The following is a 17813-nucleotide window of genomic DNA, read 5'->3' as shown; positions in this document are numbered from 1 at the left end:
TGGGAGAGAATCCAGGGCCTTGAGCATTCTAGGCAAGTGCCCTAGCACTGGACCATGTCCCCAGCTCTGCCTTCCACGCACGCTCAGAGGCTGAGACCATTATTATTCTTTTTCCTATTTTTCAAATGAAAAAGCTTTCTTGTAGAGACTCCCACTGTGACAAATTATGACACACCTTCCTCCTGCGGTGGGATTCCAGCTACTCAGTGCTAAACAGGAGGATCACAAGTTTGAGACCAGCCTTGGCAACCCAGTGAGGTCCATCTCATAATAAAACAGTTAATAAAGGACTGGAAACATAGCTCAGTGCAAAAGCCCCGGGTTCACCTTTCAGTTAAAACACAAAAACAAAAACAGAAAACTTCTACACAATCTATGGTGGTCCTCATTAATATATTTTTTAAAATTTTTGTTGTTATTTTGAGGCAGGGTCTCACTATGTAGTTCAGGTGGGCACTGAACTCACAGTGATCCTCCTGCCTCAGCCTTCCAAGTGCTGTGATTACAAGGGGTGTGTCCCTGTGCCTCACTTGATCCTCATTAATTTTTTTAATTTTTTTTTCTATACAGAGAGGGTATTGGGGATCAAACTCACGACTGTGTGCTTGCCAGGCAAGCATTTGTGTCCTGAGCTAAATTCCTGGTCAACGCTCATTAAATTGTAAAATACATCCTTTAAGAATATCTGTGTAATAATGTTCCTTCTTCACAGCTCCAAGAAGAGGTGTTGATTGGCGACCTTTCTTGGTAGAGATGCAGTGCTTTACTTGTTGACTTTTGAATTGTGTTGGTAGAGAAAAAAGCACACTGTGTAATGTAACTTGCTGCCTCCAGTCTAGGGTGCTGAAATGTATTCTCTAGGAATTCTTTCAAAGAGAGTACAGGAGAAATAAATTTCTTAAATTCATCAATATTTTTAAAAGCCTTTGTTTTTCCTCAAAAATCAAAGATCAGTGTTCCTGGATGCTGGATTTGAGGCTGGAAACCCTTCTCCACAGGCCTTCTCTGATATCACCCCTTGGACTCCTGGCATCCAGTGTGCTCGGCAGGAAGTCTGCACTGTTGTTTCCCTGCAGTGATTCCTCCCTCAGGATTCTGTCTCTCACTGGAACTCCAGAATATCACCAAAGAGTGTTTCTAGGAGTGAATCTTCTTGCATAGACCATGTTAGGGATTGAATGAGCACTGACAACCTCAAGAGTGGAGTCCTTCTTGGCTCGTAGAAGCTTTCTTCAGTTATTGTCCTTAATGAAATCCTCTGCTCTGTCTCCCTTGCAGCTTTTTCTGGAGGTGCTGTCAAACAGATATTGGAGGTTCTGTATCTAGTTTTTCTTTACTCATCAGCGCTAAGGCATTTTCATTGTATCCTTAGATGCTTCTTCCATTTGGTCATCTAGATTACTCATTCTTTCCTCAAGTACACCTACTCTGCCATGCAGATTACTAAGTGATTAACTTGCACGGCATTTGGATTGTATTTCCTTATATTTTCAGTCTCCTCTTGTATCCCTCTGAAAATGCTGATCATTCTTCTGAAGTTTCCTTCTGCTTCCTGGATTAACTCTGCTTCTTTGGATATCAGCTGTTCTATTTGCAGAGTTTGTGTCTCTCTCCTCTATTCTCCCTAAAGGCTTTGTGATTCCTGATGTAGTACTCAGATTTGTGCATGAATGTTTTTCCTGATCATCGGAACTTCTCTCTAGTGATGTTGAGAGAGGTCAAAGGCAAGGTCAGACAGCGGATTGCAATCCCTGACCTCCAGAAGCAGCTGTTCTCTCTTCTCCCTCAGTGTTGTGCACCTCCTGGGGCTTCAACTTTTCTTCTTCCCCAGCCAAATAATTACAGGCGAGTTCTTCATGCAACTCTGAGACCTCTCCTCCTTCGCACTTGGGTTTCATTTTCCCTTCTGTGGCCGCTTCTCCTCTTCCTTCTCTCCCATTCCTGAGTTGTCTTCTTCCTCCTGCTCCATCTCAGATTTTCTTCTCTCTCCTCTTCTGTCTTTGAGTTTTCTCCTCCTTGTGTCTTCTCTTCTTCCTCCATCCCTGAGTGTTTTTCCCTCCTCCTCCTCCTCTGCCTCCCACCCACCCCCAGCTCTCCCTCCTGCTCTTCCCCTCCCCCTGAGTTTTCTGCTCCCTCTCCGCTAGCCATATGACCTCCTGCTCTTCCATCCTGGGACTTCCTTTGCTTTTCCATCCTGAAGACACTGAGCACCTCTCCTCCAGCCTACCGACCTTCACCTATTTTTTTTTTTTTTGTCTTTTTTTCCTTTTTATTGGTACCAGGGATCGAACTCACGACTGCCTGCTTGCAAGGCAGGTGCTTATGCCGCTGAGCTAAACCTCCAGCCCTCTCGACCTTCACCTATTTAATGAACAAGAAGTTCAAACCCTTGCCTACTGGGCTTCACGCTTTGAGGCTTTTACAGATTTATCCACTTTTCTTTGCATCCCATATTATCTTTCTCGTCTGTGTGAGTTTTCATTCTGTGGAAGAACATTTTTCAGCAAATGTCTCATAAAAGCCTTTTGGCTGGTAAATTTTCTGATTCTCTGCAGATCTGAAAATGTCTTTTTTCACCATCACATTTAAATGCTAGTTCAATCTTGCATAGAAATTTAGGGTCAAAATCATTTTCTCCCAAAATGGTGAAGATGTGACCCTACTGCTTGCTGACTTCCAGTGTTCTTTTTTTTTTTTTTTTTTTTTGGCTTTTTCATTTTTATCGGTACCAGGGACCGAACTCACGACCGCCTGCTTGCAAGGCAGGCACTTATGCCGCTGAGCTAAATCCCCAGCCCCCTGGCTTCCAGTGTTGCTGATGACAACTGTGCAGTAAAGCCCCTTTATATAGTGTCAGTGACTTTTCTTCTTCTTCTTCTTTTCCTCTTCCTCCTCCTCCTTCCCCTCCTCCTCCTCCTCCTCAGGAATCAAACTCACAACCTTGTACTTGCCAGGCAGGTGCTTATGCTGCTGAGCTGAATCCCTGGCTGCCTTTCTTCATTCTTCAAGTTCTCAAGGTTTTTCTCTCTCCCTTTTCTTTTGCTGGGTTGCACACTCCAATCTTTCTGTTCTCTCTTTCCAGAAATTCTACCTGGACTTTGTGATTTCTTCATATGTAACTTGAGGATCTTCATATGTAACTTTGAAGTAATTTCTTTTTGTTTTTCTGGAACCGGGAACTGAACTCAGGACCTCACACTTGTCAGGCAGGTGCCTCAGCTCTGAGCTGCATCCCCCAGCCCCAGGTAATGTCTTGTTTCAGCTCCCATTGTCATTTTTAGTTTTGTCTACCTTGCTACTCAGCTCATCTAGTTTTCTCTTAAAGGTCAGGCTTGTAGCATCCTCTCTTACTTAGAGTCTCTTTCTATTTTCTCCACCGATTCTGTTTTGATGAGGCTCAGTCACTGACTTCCCACCACTCTTTCCTGCTATGGGAATTCTTCGAAATTTTCACCTCAAGTATTGTGAATTTTGCTTCTAAAATTTCCCTTATGTTATTTTCAGGGTCACCTTTATCTCTTCAGACATGAGGCCCTGCCTTTCCTTTAAGAAGTCAGACTTGTTTCTGTCACCTGCTAATGAGTCTTGGCACTCTACATCCAGGACCTGGGCTATTGCCTTCTCTGTCTCCATAGATGCCTTTCTTTCCCTCCAGGGGACTTTATCCTGCTCCTGTGCCCATCTTGCCAACTTGGATCAGACCCTGGAACTGTGACTGTGTTGTCAAAGGTAGATTGTTTTCTCCCTTAAAGAGTAAATTATTCTTGCACATTGTGTAGACTCCAGAAATTCAAAGTTTTGAAAATGCCATCTGCTCCGCATTGGCCAGAGGAAGCTGCCCTCAGCAGCAGGACACACCCACCCTGCAGCTGGCTCGTCATACGCAGTGCCATACCCAGTGCTGGGACTACTCTGCATGAGGCCCACAGGGTACATGAAGGAATGAGGGACCAGGAAATCACACTGTCCTTATTTATGGATAAGAACTAAGACATGGCAAGGTAGAAGGTCTTGACCAAGTGAGCATCAGAGCTGGGATTTGAACCCAGGCAGGCTGGCTCTAGGCTGTATGTTTGTTACACACATCTTTTGTATCCAGAGCTCATTTTTAACTTTCTTTGGGGTGGAAACCGCACTATTTTCTGCTCCTACTTTTTTCCTCAAGAAGTTCTAGCACAGGCTGGAGGAGATGCTCGGGGGACGACTGCTTGCCCAGCATGTGTGAGGCTCTGGGTTCCATCCCCAGCATAAAAGAGGAGGAAAAGGTGGTGAGGGGGGAGAATAAAAAGAGAAAAAGAAGACTAAAAATGTCTTGTTCTCAAAAAATAACCATTGACAGGCAGAGCCAGAGGTAGGAGCTCTGTTACAACCATTCTCCGCAGCCATCAATTTGCTAGGAATTAAGCACTGGCTCTCAGGAGACTGCATAAGGTTCATCTAAGAGACAAAGCATAAAGCAGAAGGAAAGGAAATCATCTAGTTAGGACAAAGGTGCAGCCAACAGAGAGTCCGCCACCACCGCCACTCCTGAGCCCCGCCAAAACCTGGCGTTGAATTAAAGGCAGAGGACTCAATGGAATGAGTTTTTAGCTTATTTTCTACAACCTAGAGCAAAAGTTTTTGGACAGAAGGTAGGCAGAGGTTAGTTGGAAAAGCAGATTCTGGGGCCCAGATGTACCGAAGGCACTTTGCAGAACTCTAGCTGAGTGTAGGAGACGTGGGGACGAGGAGCAGCAGCCAGGTGAGAGGAAGAGAAGGAACCGAGGTTCTGGCAGCAGAGAGCTTGCGGCCCTGGGAGAGACGAGGAGACACCCAGTGGGGCCAGGAGGGCTCACGAGTAGCCACGCTCCCTCTGGGCACTGGATATGGCAGCCCTTCCTTCTAAGGTGGGTGTGTGTACAAACACTTTGATGCTTGGGGCTGCCCCAAACCCGGAGTGACCACGTGTGCCTGCTTGCCTAGGATGGTCTGAGCTTACTCCTCTTGCTCCAGCACCCCTTCCAGCTTAGGTCCCTTTCCTTCTCAAAAGCATCCTCATTGGGATGATACATCGCAGGGTCACCTTTCTCAAACCCCAGTTCCATGCTCGCCTGGGTAGAAAGGAACTCAGAGCCTGAGTCACACATGTTGGCTCAGTTCACGTTCCATCACTGGAAACTTTGGCCATGTACAGTGTTTTTCTGATGAAAAACTTTCTTAAATAAAACAAACAAACAACAAGAACAAAACCCGGACCTGGTTGTTTTTTCACTTTTTGCTTATTTATTTCTGCAGGATAGAGCCCAGGCTCTTGAGTACGCTAGGCAAACACTCTTATCAAGCTGTGTCCCCAGGCTGGGCTGGCTTTCTGAGTGGTTTTAAGGACCAAGTCAATAAGCTGTGATGCGATTTGATAAAACGTGCTCATACACCAAACAGGGTCTGGAAATTGACAGGGTCCAATTCTCAAAGTCACTTCTGTTCCTCTAGAGACCTTCTAAAATGAGGGGGAAGCAGGATGTTTTGAAAAAAATGCAAATATTATCTAGAAAGGCACTTAGCAGACTGTTGGGTACAGACCATTGCTCTTAAGTAATTAAAGTCTATAGTGTAAGACAAGTGTCTCAATAAACACACTTTCTACTGCCTTTTACATGGAAATTTAAATGCTTATTTACATTTAATTTCAGATTTAAAGCTGAACAGATGTCTCAGGGCCCTTGTAAGAATCAAAATGGCTTAAATAAATCCTTCATTTCAAAAGATTTTATGCCATAACAAACTTTCTGTTTAATTCTATCGCCAATTCAAAATATTGATGTGGTTTTTATTTCAGGTTTATGTAACGCAGTGACTGAAGAAGGGTGCTGGTTCCACTTGGTACATTTTAAACACTCAGGTTCATTTTTCTACTCTCAGCCTCTTCGTAGAAACTAGGCAAAAGGGTTTTCTGCAGAACTGAGGCTTATTGAATGGGAAGGACTTTTTTAATAACCCATTTGGAGACTTTTAAAATCCTTTTAGAGAATTTGATATGCTATCAGAATTACTTCATCAAATCTGAATTATATTTAAACGGGAAGCTAAAGTGGCAGCATATTGCACCATGTTTACCTGGATTTCTTTTCATTTATTTAAATACTGCAGTTAACTGACATAGTAGAACACATTTGCAAGCCAAGTTATTTGTCATCAGAGCTGTTTGGTAGATGAGGTGGGTGGGTAAGCTTGGGGCCTGTGACAGTTACTGACTATAGTAAATGCCACATTTAAAGGGATTCACATGGGTGGCCTTTCAGACTTTCCTTGAGAAAATCATAGGATCTTAACCAGGGGAAAGACAGGCAAGGCACAGGAGAGGGAGGAGGACTCCAGGCACATGGAACAGGTCAGGTGAAGGCCCAGGGGAAGACAGCGTAGGATACACCACGGGTCAGTGGCTGGGGAGGAAGGAAACACTGTAGGAAACACGGGAGTGTCTTCATCATGTAGAGTTGGTTTCCTTCTTTTTGAAAATCTCTGGGCATTATGAATGACATTAAATCTCTTTTTGTAGAGTTGAACTGGAATTGAGAAAAGTTGGAAGCAGAAACCATTTAGGAAGATTTTGCAATAGTTCAAATAAAATTTTTAAAACCATTCTGGGTGCAAGCTAGCACAGCAGCAGTGGGAAAAGAGGATGGATGGATTTTGGGTTTTGTTTTGTTTGTTTTGCAGTGCTGGGGAATCAAACGCAGGGCTTTGCATAAAGCTCATCAACCGGATTGGTTTAGAGACACCTAGGAGATTAGTAAAGCACACTTGTGGGTGTGTTTGGCTGGGTCTTTGGGGGTGTGATCTTAGGGACTATATCTGGTCCCTGATCCCTTGTTCACTGGCTCTTTCTGTGCTCTCTGCTTCCTGGCTGCTATGCTGTGAGCGGCTTTCTCCTGCCATGGCCTTCCGCCGTGTTGCTTCTGTCTTGAACTGAAACTGAATAAACCTTTTCTCCAGTCATTTGTATATGCCAGGCACTTTGTCCCAGTGACAGAAAACTGATCAATACCATTGAATTAAACCTCCAGCGCCTGATCGTACTTAAAATTCCTAGGACCAGACACCTGTTCACATGGGAGAAGTGATGAGTAGCCAGCACTGCGCTGCTTGGAATCTCTGGGACTGGACATTGGGGAGGTGGAGAAACCATGATGCTCTGCAGAGGCCACAAAGGCAGGCTTGGGCTGACTGAAAACACACTTCGTCCCAGATATTTCCCCGAGCCCAAGGTATCCAGGGAACAAGAACAGGGCAAAGTATAAATTCATCTATATCAGCTACAAAATATTTATGATCATGAGTCATCATTTACTAGAAGAAAAAGTTGTAGAGAGAGGAGGAAAAGGGAGGAACTTTCTGAAAGGCAGCTGGATACACAGGCCTGAGCCTCAGGAGAGAAGTCCCAGCATGGGAGTGGCGGGGATGCAGACAAGAGTGGTGATGACAAGAGGAGGGGCTGAAGATGGACCATCTTCAGGGGACAAGAAGAAAAGTCAGAAAGGAACCCTGATGAAGGACAGAACAGAGAAACCAGTGGCCATGGAGTGGCCAAAAGATCTCAGAAGGTGTCTCAAACTAGTGAGGGACAAAGTACATAAAAGAAAAAGCCCAGCTCATTTGTGCAGAGAGTTTTGAGAGCTAGAAGGTGACTCCTGCTGGTAATTTGCATTAGAAGGCTCGCTCCTGTTACCTGACTTCTCCAAGCAGGCACTGACAGTAGGGGCAAGGGTCTCCCAGCTAAAGCACGTTACCCTTGGCCTCCTGCTGCTGTAGGGTGTTGGGGTGGAAGCCAGAGCTCAACCTCCAGGAAACAAAAGGTGGTAGAGACTCGCACCTATTCTTACAGCACCCTGCACAGCACTATCTGCGAGTGTGAATCTGTGGCCTGCAGGGGGGCGGAGAGGGGGCGCGGGGGGCGGGGGCAGGAGAAGCAGGGGGCAGCTCTTAGGCAGAAGCAGCACCCTTTATTCTGCGTTCTCTGCTAGAATATGAAAGTTGTTTCACAATACAGAAGCCTATGTTCAGATGATTTTGTTGTTTTTCATTTTTGCTCTAGGTACTGGGGATTGAAGACGGGGATGCATTACCACTGAGCTACATCCCTGGTCCTTTTATTTTGAGACGTTTTATTTTGCTCAGTTGTGCAGGGAGGCCTCACACGTGATCCTCGTGCCTCAGACTCCTGAGTAGTTGGGGTTACAGGCATGCACTCCCACACTCGGCTCAAACGATTTTCTTGAAACCTGGATTTTACCATTATAACAGAATCAGATGTTATTTGCCTTTCTTAATATACATGAAAGATGCTATTTCCTATTTTTAATATATGTGCATTAGAATTGTACATACTTTTTTGGAATCCTGGCTTTTTTCTGTTGCGAGTATGACATTTCCTTTCAAAGTGATATTAAGCTCTGGATCATGGGAGACAAAAGGAAAATAGACCATGAGAACATACAAGCCCACAAAAGAAATAAACACCAAGAATGATGTCGCACAATCATAGGGCACTTTTATGAAGGGAAGAAAATCCAAGGTGCCCTTCTGAGGGAAAAGATTGTTTCCGTCTGCCTCCGGGAGAAACGCAGAGCTGGCTGCTCATCTGGTGGCTTTTTGCAGATTCCTCATTGTCCCTGTAAACCCCCTGTAGGTTCCACGTGGTCCTGAATGACAGGATAGGGCAGGGGAATTTTCTCTAGCTGTATCCAAAAAAACACCCAGGAGAAAAAGGAAAGGCCAGAGCTACGTTCCTACTTTACCACGGTGGAGGGCAGCAGGAGAAACCAGCACTTTTATTGGTGTGTTTGTGTTTGCAATGCTGCAGATCAAGCCCAGGACCTGCTATAGGCCAGACTAGTGCTCTACCACTACGTTACATTCCCAGCCTTAATGCAGGAGCCATTATGATCAACTTGGAGATTTGTGTGCTATTGTACCATCAGTATCTCTTTCAACAGAGAGATTTTATTTACTTATTTATTTATTGACAGGGTCTTGCTATGTAACCCAGGCCAGCCTCAGCATCCCAAGTGCTGGGATTACAGCCAGTGCCACCAAACCCCCAAATGGGGAGATTTTAAATGAGCTTTCCATGTGAATGGTATCTGGGAGCTGGGCCTAGTAGCACATGCTTGTAATCCCAGGACTCTAAGAAGCTGAGGCGACAGATTTGCAAACTGAAACCCAGCCTGGCTGAAGCCCAGCCTGAATAACTTAGTGAGCTCTTGTCTCAAAATAAAAAAAAAGGACTGGGAATGTAGTTCAGTGTGAAGGCCCTGGATTCAGTCCCCAGTATCACTACAAAATGTGGGGAAAGGGGGAGTTAAAAAAAGGTTAGATAGCAAAAGTGATGCCTACCCACCATCTAAACAGTGAGTGAAAATAAGAAAAATCAAACTCACTGGTTGTTTGGATGACCTAAAGCTTAGCCGCAGGTCTAGAGCTCCCTGTCTCCTCTCCCCCATCACTTTCCCATCTCAGAATTAGATGCTTCTGTAAAATGCAGCAGGCTGGATTTCTGACCCCACTTCCATCAGTTCCATTTCACCCCCTCCAATCACATGGCACCAGGGACCCTGATATTCTTCCAATAAATTCAAGTGCGTGGCTCAGACCGTACCTGGACAGCCAGGCTTCCTAGCACCAGCCACTGATAGCAAGGGCTGCATGACAAACATGTGGCTGAAAGGGCGTCTTCATCACTCACCTGGTGGCCCATAGATGGGGATCAGCAGGTGGACTCGGTTGGAGAGAGAGGCAAAGCTCATAAACTAAAAGACAAGTTTCTCCCAGACCCCAGCACAAATTCTGAGGAGACTGCAGGCTGGGACGCAGGGTGAGTCTGGGCCTGAGACAGGCACAGTTTAACTCTGCTGTGACCTGTGCCTTGTGAAAAGTTCCCATGGCAGGTCTCATCCCTTTGCTGCTCTCCAAGAAAGCCAGGTAGGGGACAGGACTTGGGACATGCTCACTATCCCGGAGGGATGTGGGATGGCCACTTTGCTTTGTGGCACCTTTGTATTAACTGTCCTACTCAGAGGCCAACGTATCTGTCCCAGAACCTTGCTGCCCTTTTCAAATGAGCCCAGCTATGCCCAAGCCTTGTGGAAAGCTCCCTCTACCTCCAGTCCCAGGACTGTAGTCTGGAGATCTTCCAGAAGCCACCTATATTATTATTGAACTGCTAACATGAACTATGTGAAATAGTTTTTTTTACAGATCAAATTCGATCCAAAATGTAGTGCGTTCATCCTCACAATAGACATTATGAGAAAAGAGTAAAGTAGCAAAGGCACAATTTTGAGAGCCAGATCTGGGTTCAAATCTCAGTTCTATCACTTCCATTCCACAAACATAATATAACATATACTAAACTCTTGCTGTGTGCCTGGTACTGTTCTAGTTGCAAGCAGAAAACATTGGTGAAGACAGATGGCCTTGCTCTTTGGGGTACTTTCTATTGTGTGATTATCTTCTGAGCTACATGATGGACCCATCACTTTGCCTCTTGGAGCTTCAGCCAAGGATTTTGAGGATTACACGAGATAATGTACATCAGGTCCAGAATGCATGAGTGGCTTTCACTATGGCTCACAGAGGACTTCCGGTCACTATCTGCAGGGACAAAGCACTGACATTGTGGGAATCTGCAAAGCCATTCTCTAGGGCTCTGAAGCCAGAAACCACTTCAGGAGAATGGTCCTCCTGGGGCCCGTGCCACTGTAAGCAAAGCCCAGGAACCAAGACCACTGCTCCCACCCACCCGCTCTACAGCCATCAGCTGCGATGTAAATCAGGAGGGCAGTTATATAGGGGGGCTCAGGAGGTACAGGCTGATGCATGTTTCTTAATAGACATGAAACCATTTAACCCAAAGAAAACAATGATCAAATGTATTGATTGAGACAAAGTGGAGGTGGAGACTTCAAAGGAAGTCTGGAATTTATCTGTGGGAACTTCTGACTTTAAGGAATCCACATGCATCTGGCTCTAATTAGTTAAAGGATACGCAAATTGATCAGTCCTTCCCCCAACTTCCAACCCAACTGAGTCTCCGAAGTGAATACAAACGTGGAATTTCAGATTCCTTTTGCAGCCAGGGACCTATTTTCCCTGCTCTGTGTGCAAACAGGCCGCACGGCTGTTTCACGGGTCAACATACACACTACGTAAAGCTGCATGAATCATGCCGGACAGGGTTTTAATAAGTGCTAAATGCTAATTAGCAGCGCAGCTTTCGACAGTACCTTCACTGTCATCGCTGTCCTTAGGTCCATCCGGCTTTCTGGGTCCATCCAGCATAGGTGATGCACAGGGAGGTGGAACCAACAACTGCACTAACTTTTTTTCATACACTTTTCTGGTGGAAGCTGAGGAAGAATGTGGAGAACAAATTGTCCTATTTTTATATGTGATCCTATGGGATTCAGGGTATTTCATAACTCAGCCTTTTTTTTTTTTTTTTTTTTTTTGGCAGTACTAGAGACTGAACCCAGACCTTTTTGCACTGAGCTACATCTCCAACCCTTTTATTATTTTTTTCTTTTTTTTTTTTCTTTTTTTAGGCAGGGTCTCACTACACAGTTTAGGCTGACCTAGGGCTCACTGTGTAGCCCAGGCTGGTCTCAAACTTGCAACGATCCTCCTGCTTTAATACTTGGATTATAGCAGTGCACCACCATGCCTGGCTCCTTTTTATTATCTTGAGACATGGTCTTACTAAGTCACTAAGGCATCTAGCTGGCTTCAAACATGCAGTCCTTCAGCCTCAGCCTCCCAGAGTGCTGGGATTATAGCTGTGCAACATGCCCAGCTCCCTATAACTTTTTAAATGAAGCAGATGCCACAGCCACTGAGCTCACTTCTCTTCCACAAACACTGAGGTAGATTAGCCACAGAGTCAGGCATTGAATATATATTAGAACAAGATGGCCATGATTGTATATCTTACTCTACATATTAGAAATACAGACAGTAAACACATACATGAGTAACTAGTTAATACAGAGCATATAGCCAAAACAAAACAAGGTAATATAATAAAGAATAACAGGGTTTCACTGTTGAAAAAAAAAAGAAAAAAGCAATCCTTTCTGGCATCATACGTATTAAACTGTAAGGATTCTCTCTGTGTATATGATTTTCTGTTTCCCCATTCACTGGGGGAAACTGTGCTGGAGATTGAACACAGGGCCCCACACATCCTAGGTACTAGGAACTGAGCTACAAGCTCAGTTTCTCTATCTCTATTTGCATGGTTTTTATTGCATATGTTTCCCCTAGTAAGGGTTATTTTCCATCTTTGGAGGTAGATGGCAAATGATAAAGGTTTAGTTCTCTGTGTCTGTGTATACATACGCAGTATTGGGCCAGGTGAAAATCCAAGCTTCTTAAGTTGATTTTGCAATTCAGCATCACTCAGACATTGCACATCCACCATGGTGATGGAAGTCTGGTCTCTTTCCTGACAGTGGAATCCTGGGAATGGTAGAAAATCAAATTCATTAAGACAGTCTTATGAATAAGTGCTAAAGCTTTATTCACCCACAAGAGGATTTTCAAGCCTTCTTCCCCTCTTGGAGGTGCACAGTCACAAAGTCCACATCATCCTTTCTGCTGTTTTCTGCCTTTAAGCCCTTCTAGCATTAGCATCCTCCATGGGAAGCTTTGGGGGGGCTGTCATCCTACCCAACATTTCTTACTTCTTTGCTTGGCTGATGTGAGGAAAATCTTCCGGACAAAATGAACAAATATTTCCATTATTGTTCAGGAACTCTGTGTAAGACTCAAGCTCCGGGAAGATAAGAAGTTAATTAAATATGAAAGAGCTGAGAGAGATTTTTTTTAAGTGAGTTAAATAAAAGTTATTTATCCCTGCCCTCCTTTTGATGACAGTACAGAGAGTACAGAGCATTCAGTTATTGCAAGCAGTAGTAGTTTTCACACTTGCAATTTAACTCTGAGCATAACGAGATGGTAGTTTTTAATTAACCACCAGCAGACTTTGTAATTGCTGAATTGGCATTTGAAAAAAGTCAACTATTCATTCTCTGGCACACAAATTGATTTACATAGATTTATGCAAGTCTTGATCTAGCTTCCAAACCTCTGCCGCCTCAAGCTCAATCAGTTTTATCTCATTGATCTCCTGATCTCCCTAAAATCAAGCCCTCCACTCATTTGACAAAACTGTGAGGAAGACAGAGCCATTTGTCAAGGCTTTTAACAGAGATTTTTAATTTAAGGATTTTGTACCTCATTTCTATCATGTTTCAAGGCTTTCTAATATTGCCGAGAAAGTGACCACAAGATAATTACTCAGCATAGGAGGATCTAGATCAATTTTAAGTAATGACTTTGCTTTTATTGGTGATCAGTCAATGTCCAATTAGGAAGAACATTGTATACAAACTAGAAAACGCCATGAATTGTCTTATATGAGTGCTCAGGAGCACCTAGCTGAATGGTTTTAAACTTTAAAACTGCTTATTTTTCTTTCACATAGTAGGTGCTTAGCAAACGCCAGTCTCTCCTTTCTATGTGTTTGGGAAATTGAATTAACACTTCCATTTCCCTAAGAAAAAACCTAATGCTAGAAAGAAAAGGGGAACTGCATCTCAGTTTTCTCTTCTTTTCTCTCTTTTTCTTTTCTTTTTTTTTCCTGGAGGCTAGCTTTGGCAAATCCTATGACACTAGTTCCTGAGAACAGCTGTCTGTTGTTTCTCCAGTTTCCCAAAAATAACCTCCAAAAGAACCCTCATCAATTTCAGGTGACGCTAGACAATTGCCTGGAGGGAACACGCATATGGAAGAAAAATATTCAAATGAAATCCAACTGGATGATTAATCCACTTACCCCTTCACATGGTTATCTAAAGTCTATGCAATTGGGATGGTTACTGAGGCAGAATGAGTCTCACCCACAGGTCTCCAGGAGCAACCAACCCCTCTATGCTTGTTAGATATTATGGTAATCATAATACCAGCAGTGTGACATCAGTAACCCCCATAGCAACAGACCAGATGATTAATTTAAACTAAGTTCAAACAGAAGGAAGTACTGGTCGACTTCAGAGGCAGACTGCCACAAGAAAATGTCAAGAGAGGTAGGAATGTTATCATTAGACACAGGAAGTAAGAGCTGCTACCACGCCAAGGGTAATGGTGCCAAGAAATTAGTAGGAGAAAGAAGTCAAACTCCAGAGTCCAGCCTACCTAAAGAGACCCAAAGTACTAGATGGGTAATTTAGCTGTGCACTCTAGGGAAAATTGAATGTAGACGAAAACTATATTAATTTGTTAAGGATTATTTGCTTAAGAAAATAATAATCAGGATGGAGTGCAGGTAACTAATCATACACTGGAGAAGTTGGATGATTTGAGCCTTTTCAAAATGCTTTATACCTCTTTCTGTTCACTGGACACCCCTGTGAGACAGCTGAGACAGATACTGTCATCTCATTGCAGTAACTTTCTTCTTGTTGCTGCTTTATTTAAAGGAAAGATCCAGCAGACTATTAGCTTGCACATTTCCTGAAAGACTGCTGCAATTTTTAAAATAATTATACCAGGCAAAATGTAGCTGTGAGAAAATACCATGCTAGTGCACTGATTAAACATCAGGGAGAGGAGGGAACCACATGAAAAGGTTTAAGGGAACAGCAGCTCCAGCCAGCTCTATCATTTAGTGGCTGGGTGACACAGGACCCAGTAAATTACTAACCCCAATATGTCTCTTCTTTACCTGTAATGGGGATGATGGTGGTACCATGCATACGACTGTCATGAAGGGTCAATGGATTATAATACACATAAAGGGAGCATTACACAAATGATTCTAATTATTATTCTAATGAATCACGAGCCCTATCCCTGAAAGTTTCCATACCCATCTCTTCTTCAGGAGGCTCCATCCCATTTACACATCACTGAGGGACTTCAACTGTCTTCAGATCCTGGGAAAAGAGCTGCATATCTCTGGTTGGCTGGTTAGGAAGGCTCCCAGGCTACGACTCCAAAGTTACTGAATAGAGCATCCATTCCAAACAAATGCAAAATGCAATGTTTACCAACACCCAAACACTGGATTCACCAAACAAACACTTTGAAAACTGACACATTTGTTCCAATCAAAGCAAATAAATGATAGGCTTGGCTTATTAGGATGCACAAGCGTTTTGTTTATATTTCCCAGAATTGCTTTCAACAGAAAAGCAACTAGCAGGTGGAACTGCTTCCATTTTAAACAGCAAGACTGCTGGGATGAAGTAGACATTTTTTAAATATTTTCTTGTTCAAACCTCTGGGATTTAAAACAAGGCAAGTTGAGAAAGAATTAAGCCAATGCTGCAACCAATATCTGTCAGTTGAGCCCCCTTCTATGTGTAAACTATTCTGTTCAAAGCTACTTTATTAAAGATCCACCTTGTGTGTATCCATGATTCTACTGTTAGCCTTCTATCGTTTAAGAATTCCTGCACTCTGTGGAGTTCTGAAGTATCTGGCTTCAGAGTTTACAGCATTTCTCTCCGTTTTCTCTCTGTAGTCCTGGGCATTAGCCTAGTTTTTGTTGTTGTTTGTCTGTTTGATTTTTATTCTCTCCAGAGCTGCAAAGACGGTTTTATGCCATTTCTGGAGGGAAGCAAGTTTTAATCACCAATTGACAAGGTATTCAGCATGATAAGTTATCTAAATCCTGAGCACTTCCTCCTTTCATTAAAATGTAGATCCAATTTCTCTTCCCTTAATGCCACATGCTGTTATTAAACCGAAATAGTGGAAATAGTGAAAGCCAGATGTCACTTGAGTCTCAGGTTTGATGTGGGACACAATTTCCTCTCCTCAAGTTTAATCTGCCAGTTATTTACTAACCCCATCCTTTGGAAGAATGCACAATTTAAATGTAAACGCAATTTACATAGGGAAGCAGATAGTAGATTTGCAGTTTCAATTGCCAATAACCATTTGCAAAGGGGGAAATCAACTTAAGCAAAGATCAGCAGCTGTCAGTCTGAAGTTTTCATCACTCACTATTCTCAGATAACCCTCCTCCAGAAGCCACCTGCCTCTGCAGCTCACCTACCAAAGCAAAGGAAGCAGAACACGGTCATTTCCTCTGAGATTTCAAGCTGAATTTACTAGTGACCGGGGGGATGGGAGAAGGAAGAGTCAGGTTTGGGTTTCATTGATCTAAACCTGTTGCAATCACTGCTCAAACTGTCAGCTGACAGTTCATTGCAACAAATACTTATTGAGCAGCTCCCATTGGATGCATGTTATACTTGGCCTAAAACAGGGAAAGGCAGAGAAGAATACAAAAGCTTTGGTCTTTGAAGGAGCTCACTGTCTCCAGTAAGAGAAAAGAAAACAAATGATCATAAGAAAATAAGACATCTGGGGGCTGGGGATTTAGCTCAGCGGCATAAGTGCCTGCCTTGCAAGTGTGTGGTCGTGAGTTCGGTCCCTGGTAGTGATAAAAAAGAAAAAGACAAAAAACAAAACATTAAAAAAGAAAATAAGATATCAGTAGAGAAGCCCAAACTTGGGGGCTCTAAAGAGTCATAGGTGTCATTCAACAAGGTTGCAACTTCCAGTGTGGGTCAACAGTATGTCCTAAAAAACTAGGGATTGGACACAGACAGCTGAGGAGTGTGACAATCAAAAGGAGGGAAATGAGCCAGGATGAAGAGTTTGGGACCAATGTGTGAAACACCTTGAGGAGCATGCTAAGGAGCCGGGACACATGTCCAGCTTAGAAGCTGACTGAGCAGAGGATGGCTTGGAGCGCAAAGGTAGCTACAGGATTACTTTGTTACCACAGCAGTGGAGAAAGGTGAGGATTTGGTTTGGGGAGGACAAGAGAAGAAGACGCATGATTCACAAGTGACGGAGGAGGCAGAAAAGCCAGGGTGGGCCATCCGGTTGGTATTTCCTCTTCTGTTCACTTGCATACACTCCACTTCAGTAAGGTCTTTTGTCTCGGCCATGAGTCTGCTTACATAAGAAGCCTTATGGAGTTTGGCCTACACAGCACTGACACTTTAAAAATTAGTCTGTGCTCGTCTCTTCAGCTCTTGATTATCCACAGGACTTGAAGGCAGCAGCATTGCAGATAATCCATAACACTCTTCTCTTTGGTTTTGGAATTAATTACATCTTTTAGAGCAAATTTGCCTTCCTAATTAATCTTTCTCAGACTGATATCAAAATTAACTAATATTCTCTGAGCCTCACTCCAGCTGGGCAGGGGAAGGGAGAGCCGGGCAGGCTGAGCACAGGAGGAAGCCAGTGCCACTGTGAAATTCACTTTGGGCCAATCGCATGGATGAGAGCAGGCTCAGGCTCTTTGATATAAACATTAGATTCCAGCCCCTGGGGAGGTGGGCCACTGAGCACCAACTATGTGCCCACTACTAGTGAAGATGCCTCATGGTGAGAAAAGAAGCAAAGCTCCCCTTTGCTGGTTTAATCAGGTACTATGCATGTGTTGGTAGAAGTATTTTCCCTGGAAGAGAATACACATGAACACGGTTAATGGAGAAAAAACTCAGCAACTCTGTATTAAACAAAGGGGGGTAAAGTCACTTAATCACCATTTTATGAACACAGCAACAAATACACTTTTAATAAAAATGAATGTGCCTAATTTCCTCTTTCAGTAAGCCAAATCAGTGCATTCTTCTGACATGTCTAAGTGTGATATGCCCTAGTGATTTTCACTGTGGGACACACTAGTTCAAGATCTCCTCAGAGATGTTAGGAGCTGCTATGGGGACACAGAGAAGCAGTCCTCCGGGGTG

General features: G+C 43.6%; 1 protein-coding gene across 4 annotated transcripts in view; it reads right to left on the bottom strand.

Annotated features, from left to right (window-relative positions):
- Lemd1 (LEM domain containing 1) overlaps positions 1-17813 on the bottom strand; it is a 40515-nt gene that overhangs the window by 16229 nt on the left and 6473 nt on the right. Inside the window, exons 1-4 of one of the 4 annotated variants that reach the window (XM_063240213.1) lie at positions 14419-14992; positions 12373-12492; positions 11262-11384; positions 8365-8429 (exon numbers count right to left, since the gene is read on the bottom strand). In XM_063240213.1, coding sequence (XP_063096283.1) covers positions 8365-8429; positions 11262-11384; positions 12373-12454 — 270 coding nt within the window. In that variant the 5' untranslated portion in view covers positions 12455-12492; positions 14419-14992. Of the gene's footprint in view, positions 1-8364; positions 8430-11261; positions 11385-12372; positions 12493-12716; positions 13838-13870; positions 14374-14418; positions 14993-17813 lie in introns of those variants that run through there. The other 3 variants (XM_063240212.1, XM_063240211.1, XM_063240210.1) reach the window with 3 other exon arrangements.

This window comes from Cavia porcellus, unplaced genomic scaffold (genome assembly GCF_034190915.1).
Source record: "Cavia porcellus strain 051 isolate PalLab524CR breed Dunkin Hartley unplaced genomic scaffold, mCavPor4.1 scaffold_29, whole genome shotgun sequence".
In the NCBI taxonomy this organism is placed as follows: Eukaryota; Metazoa; Chordata; class Mammalia; order Rodentia; family Caviidae; genus Cavia; species Cavia porcellus.
The sequence above is the reverse complement of the archived record's forward strand: the minus strand, read 5'-3'. Positions and strand labels throughout refer to the sequence as shown.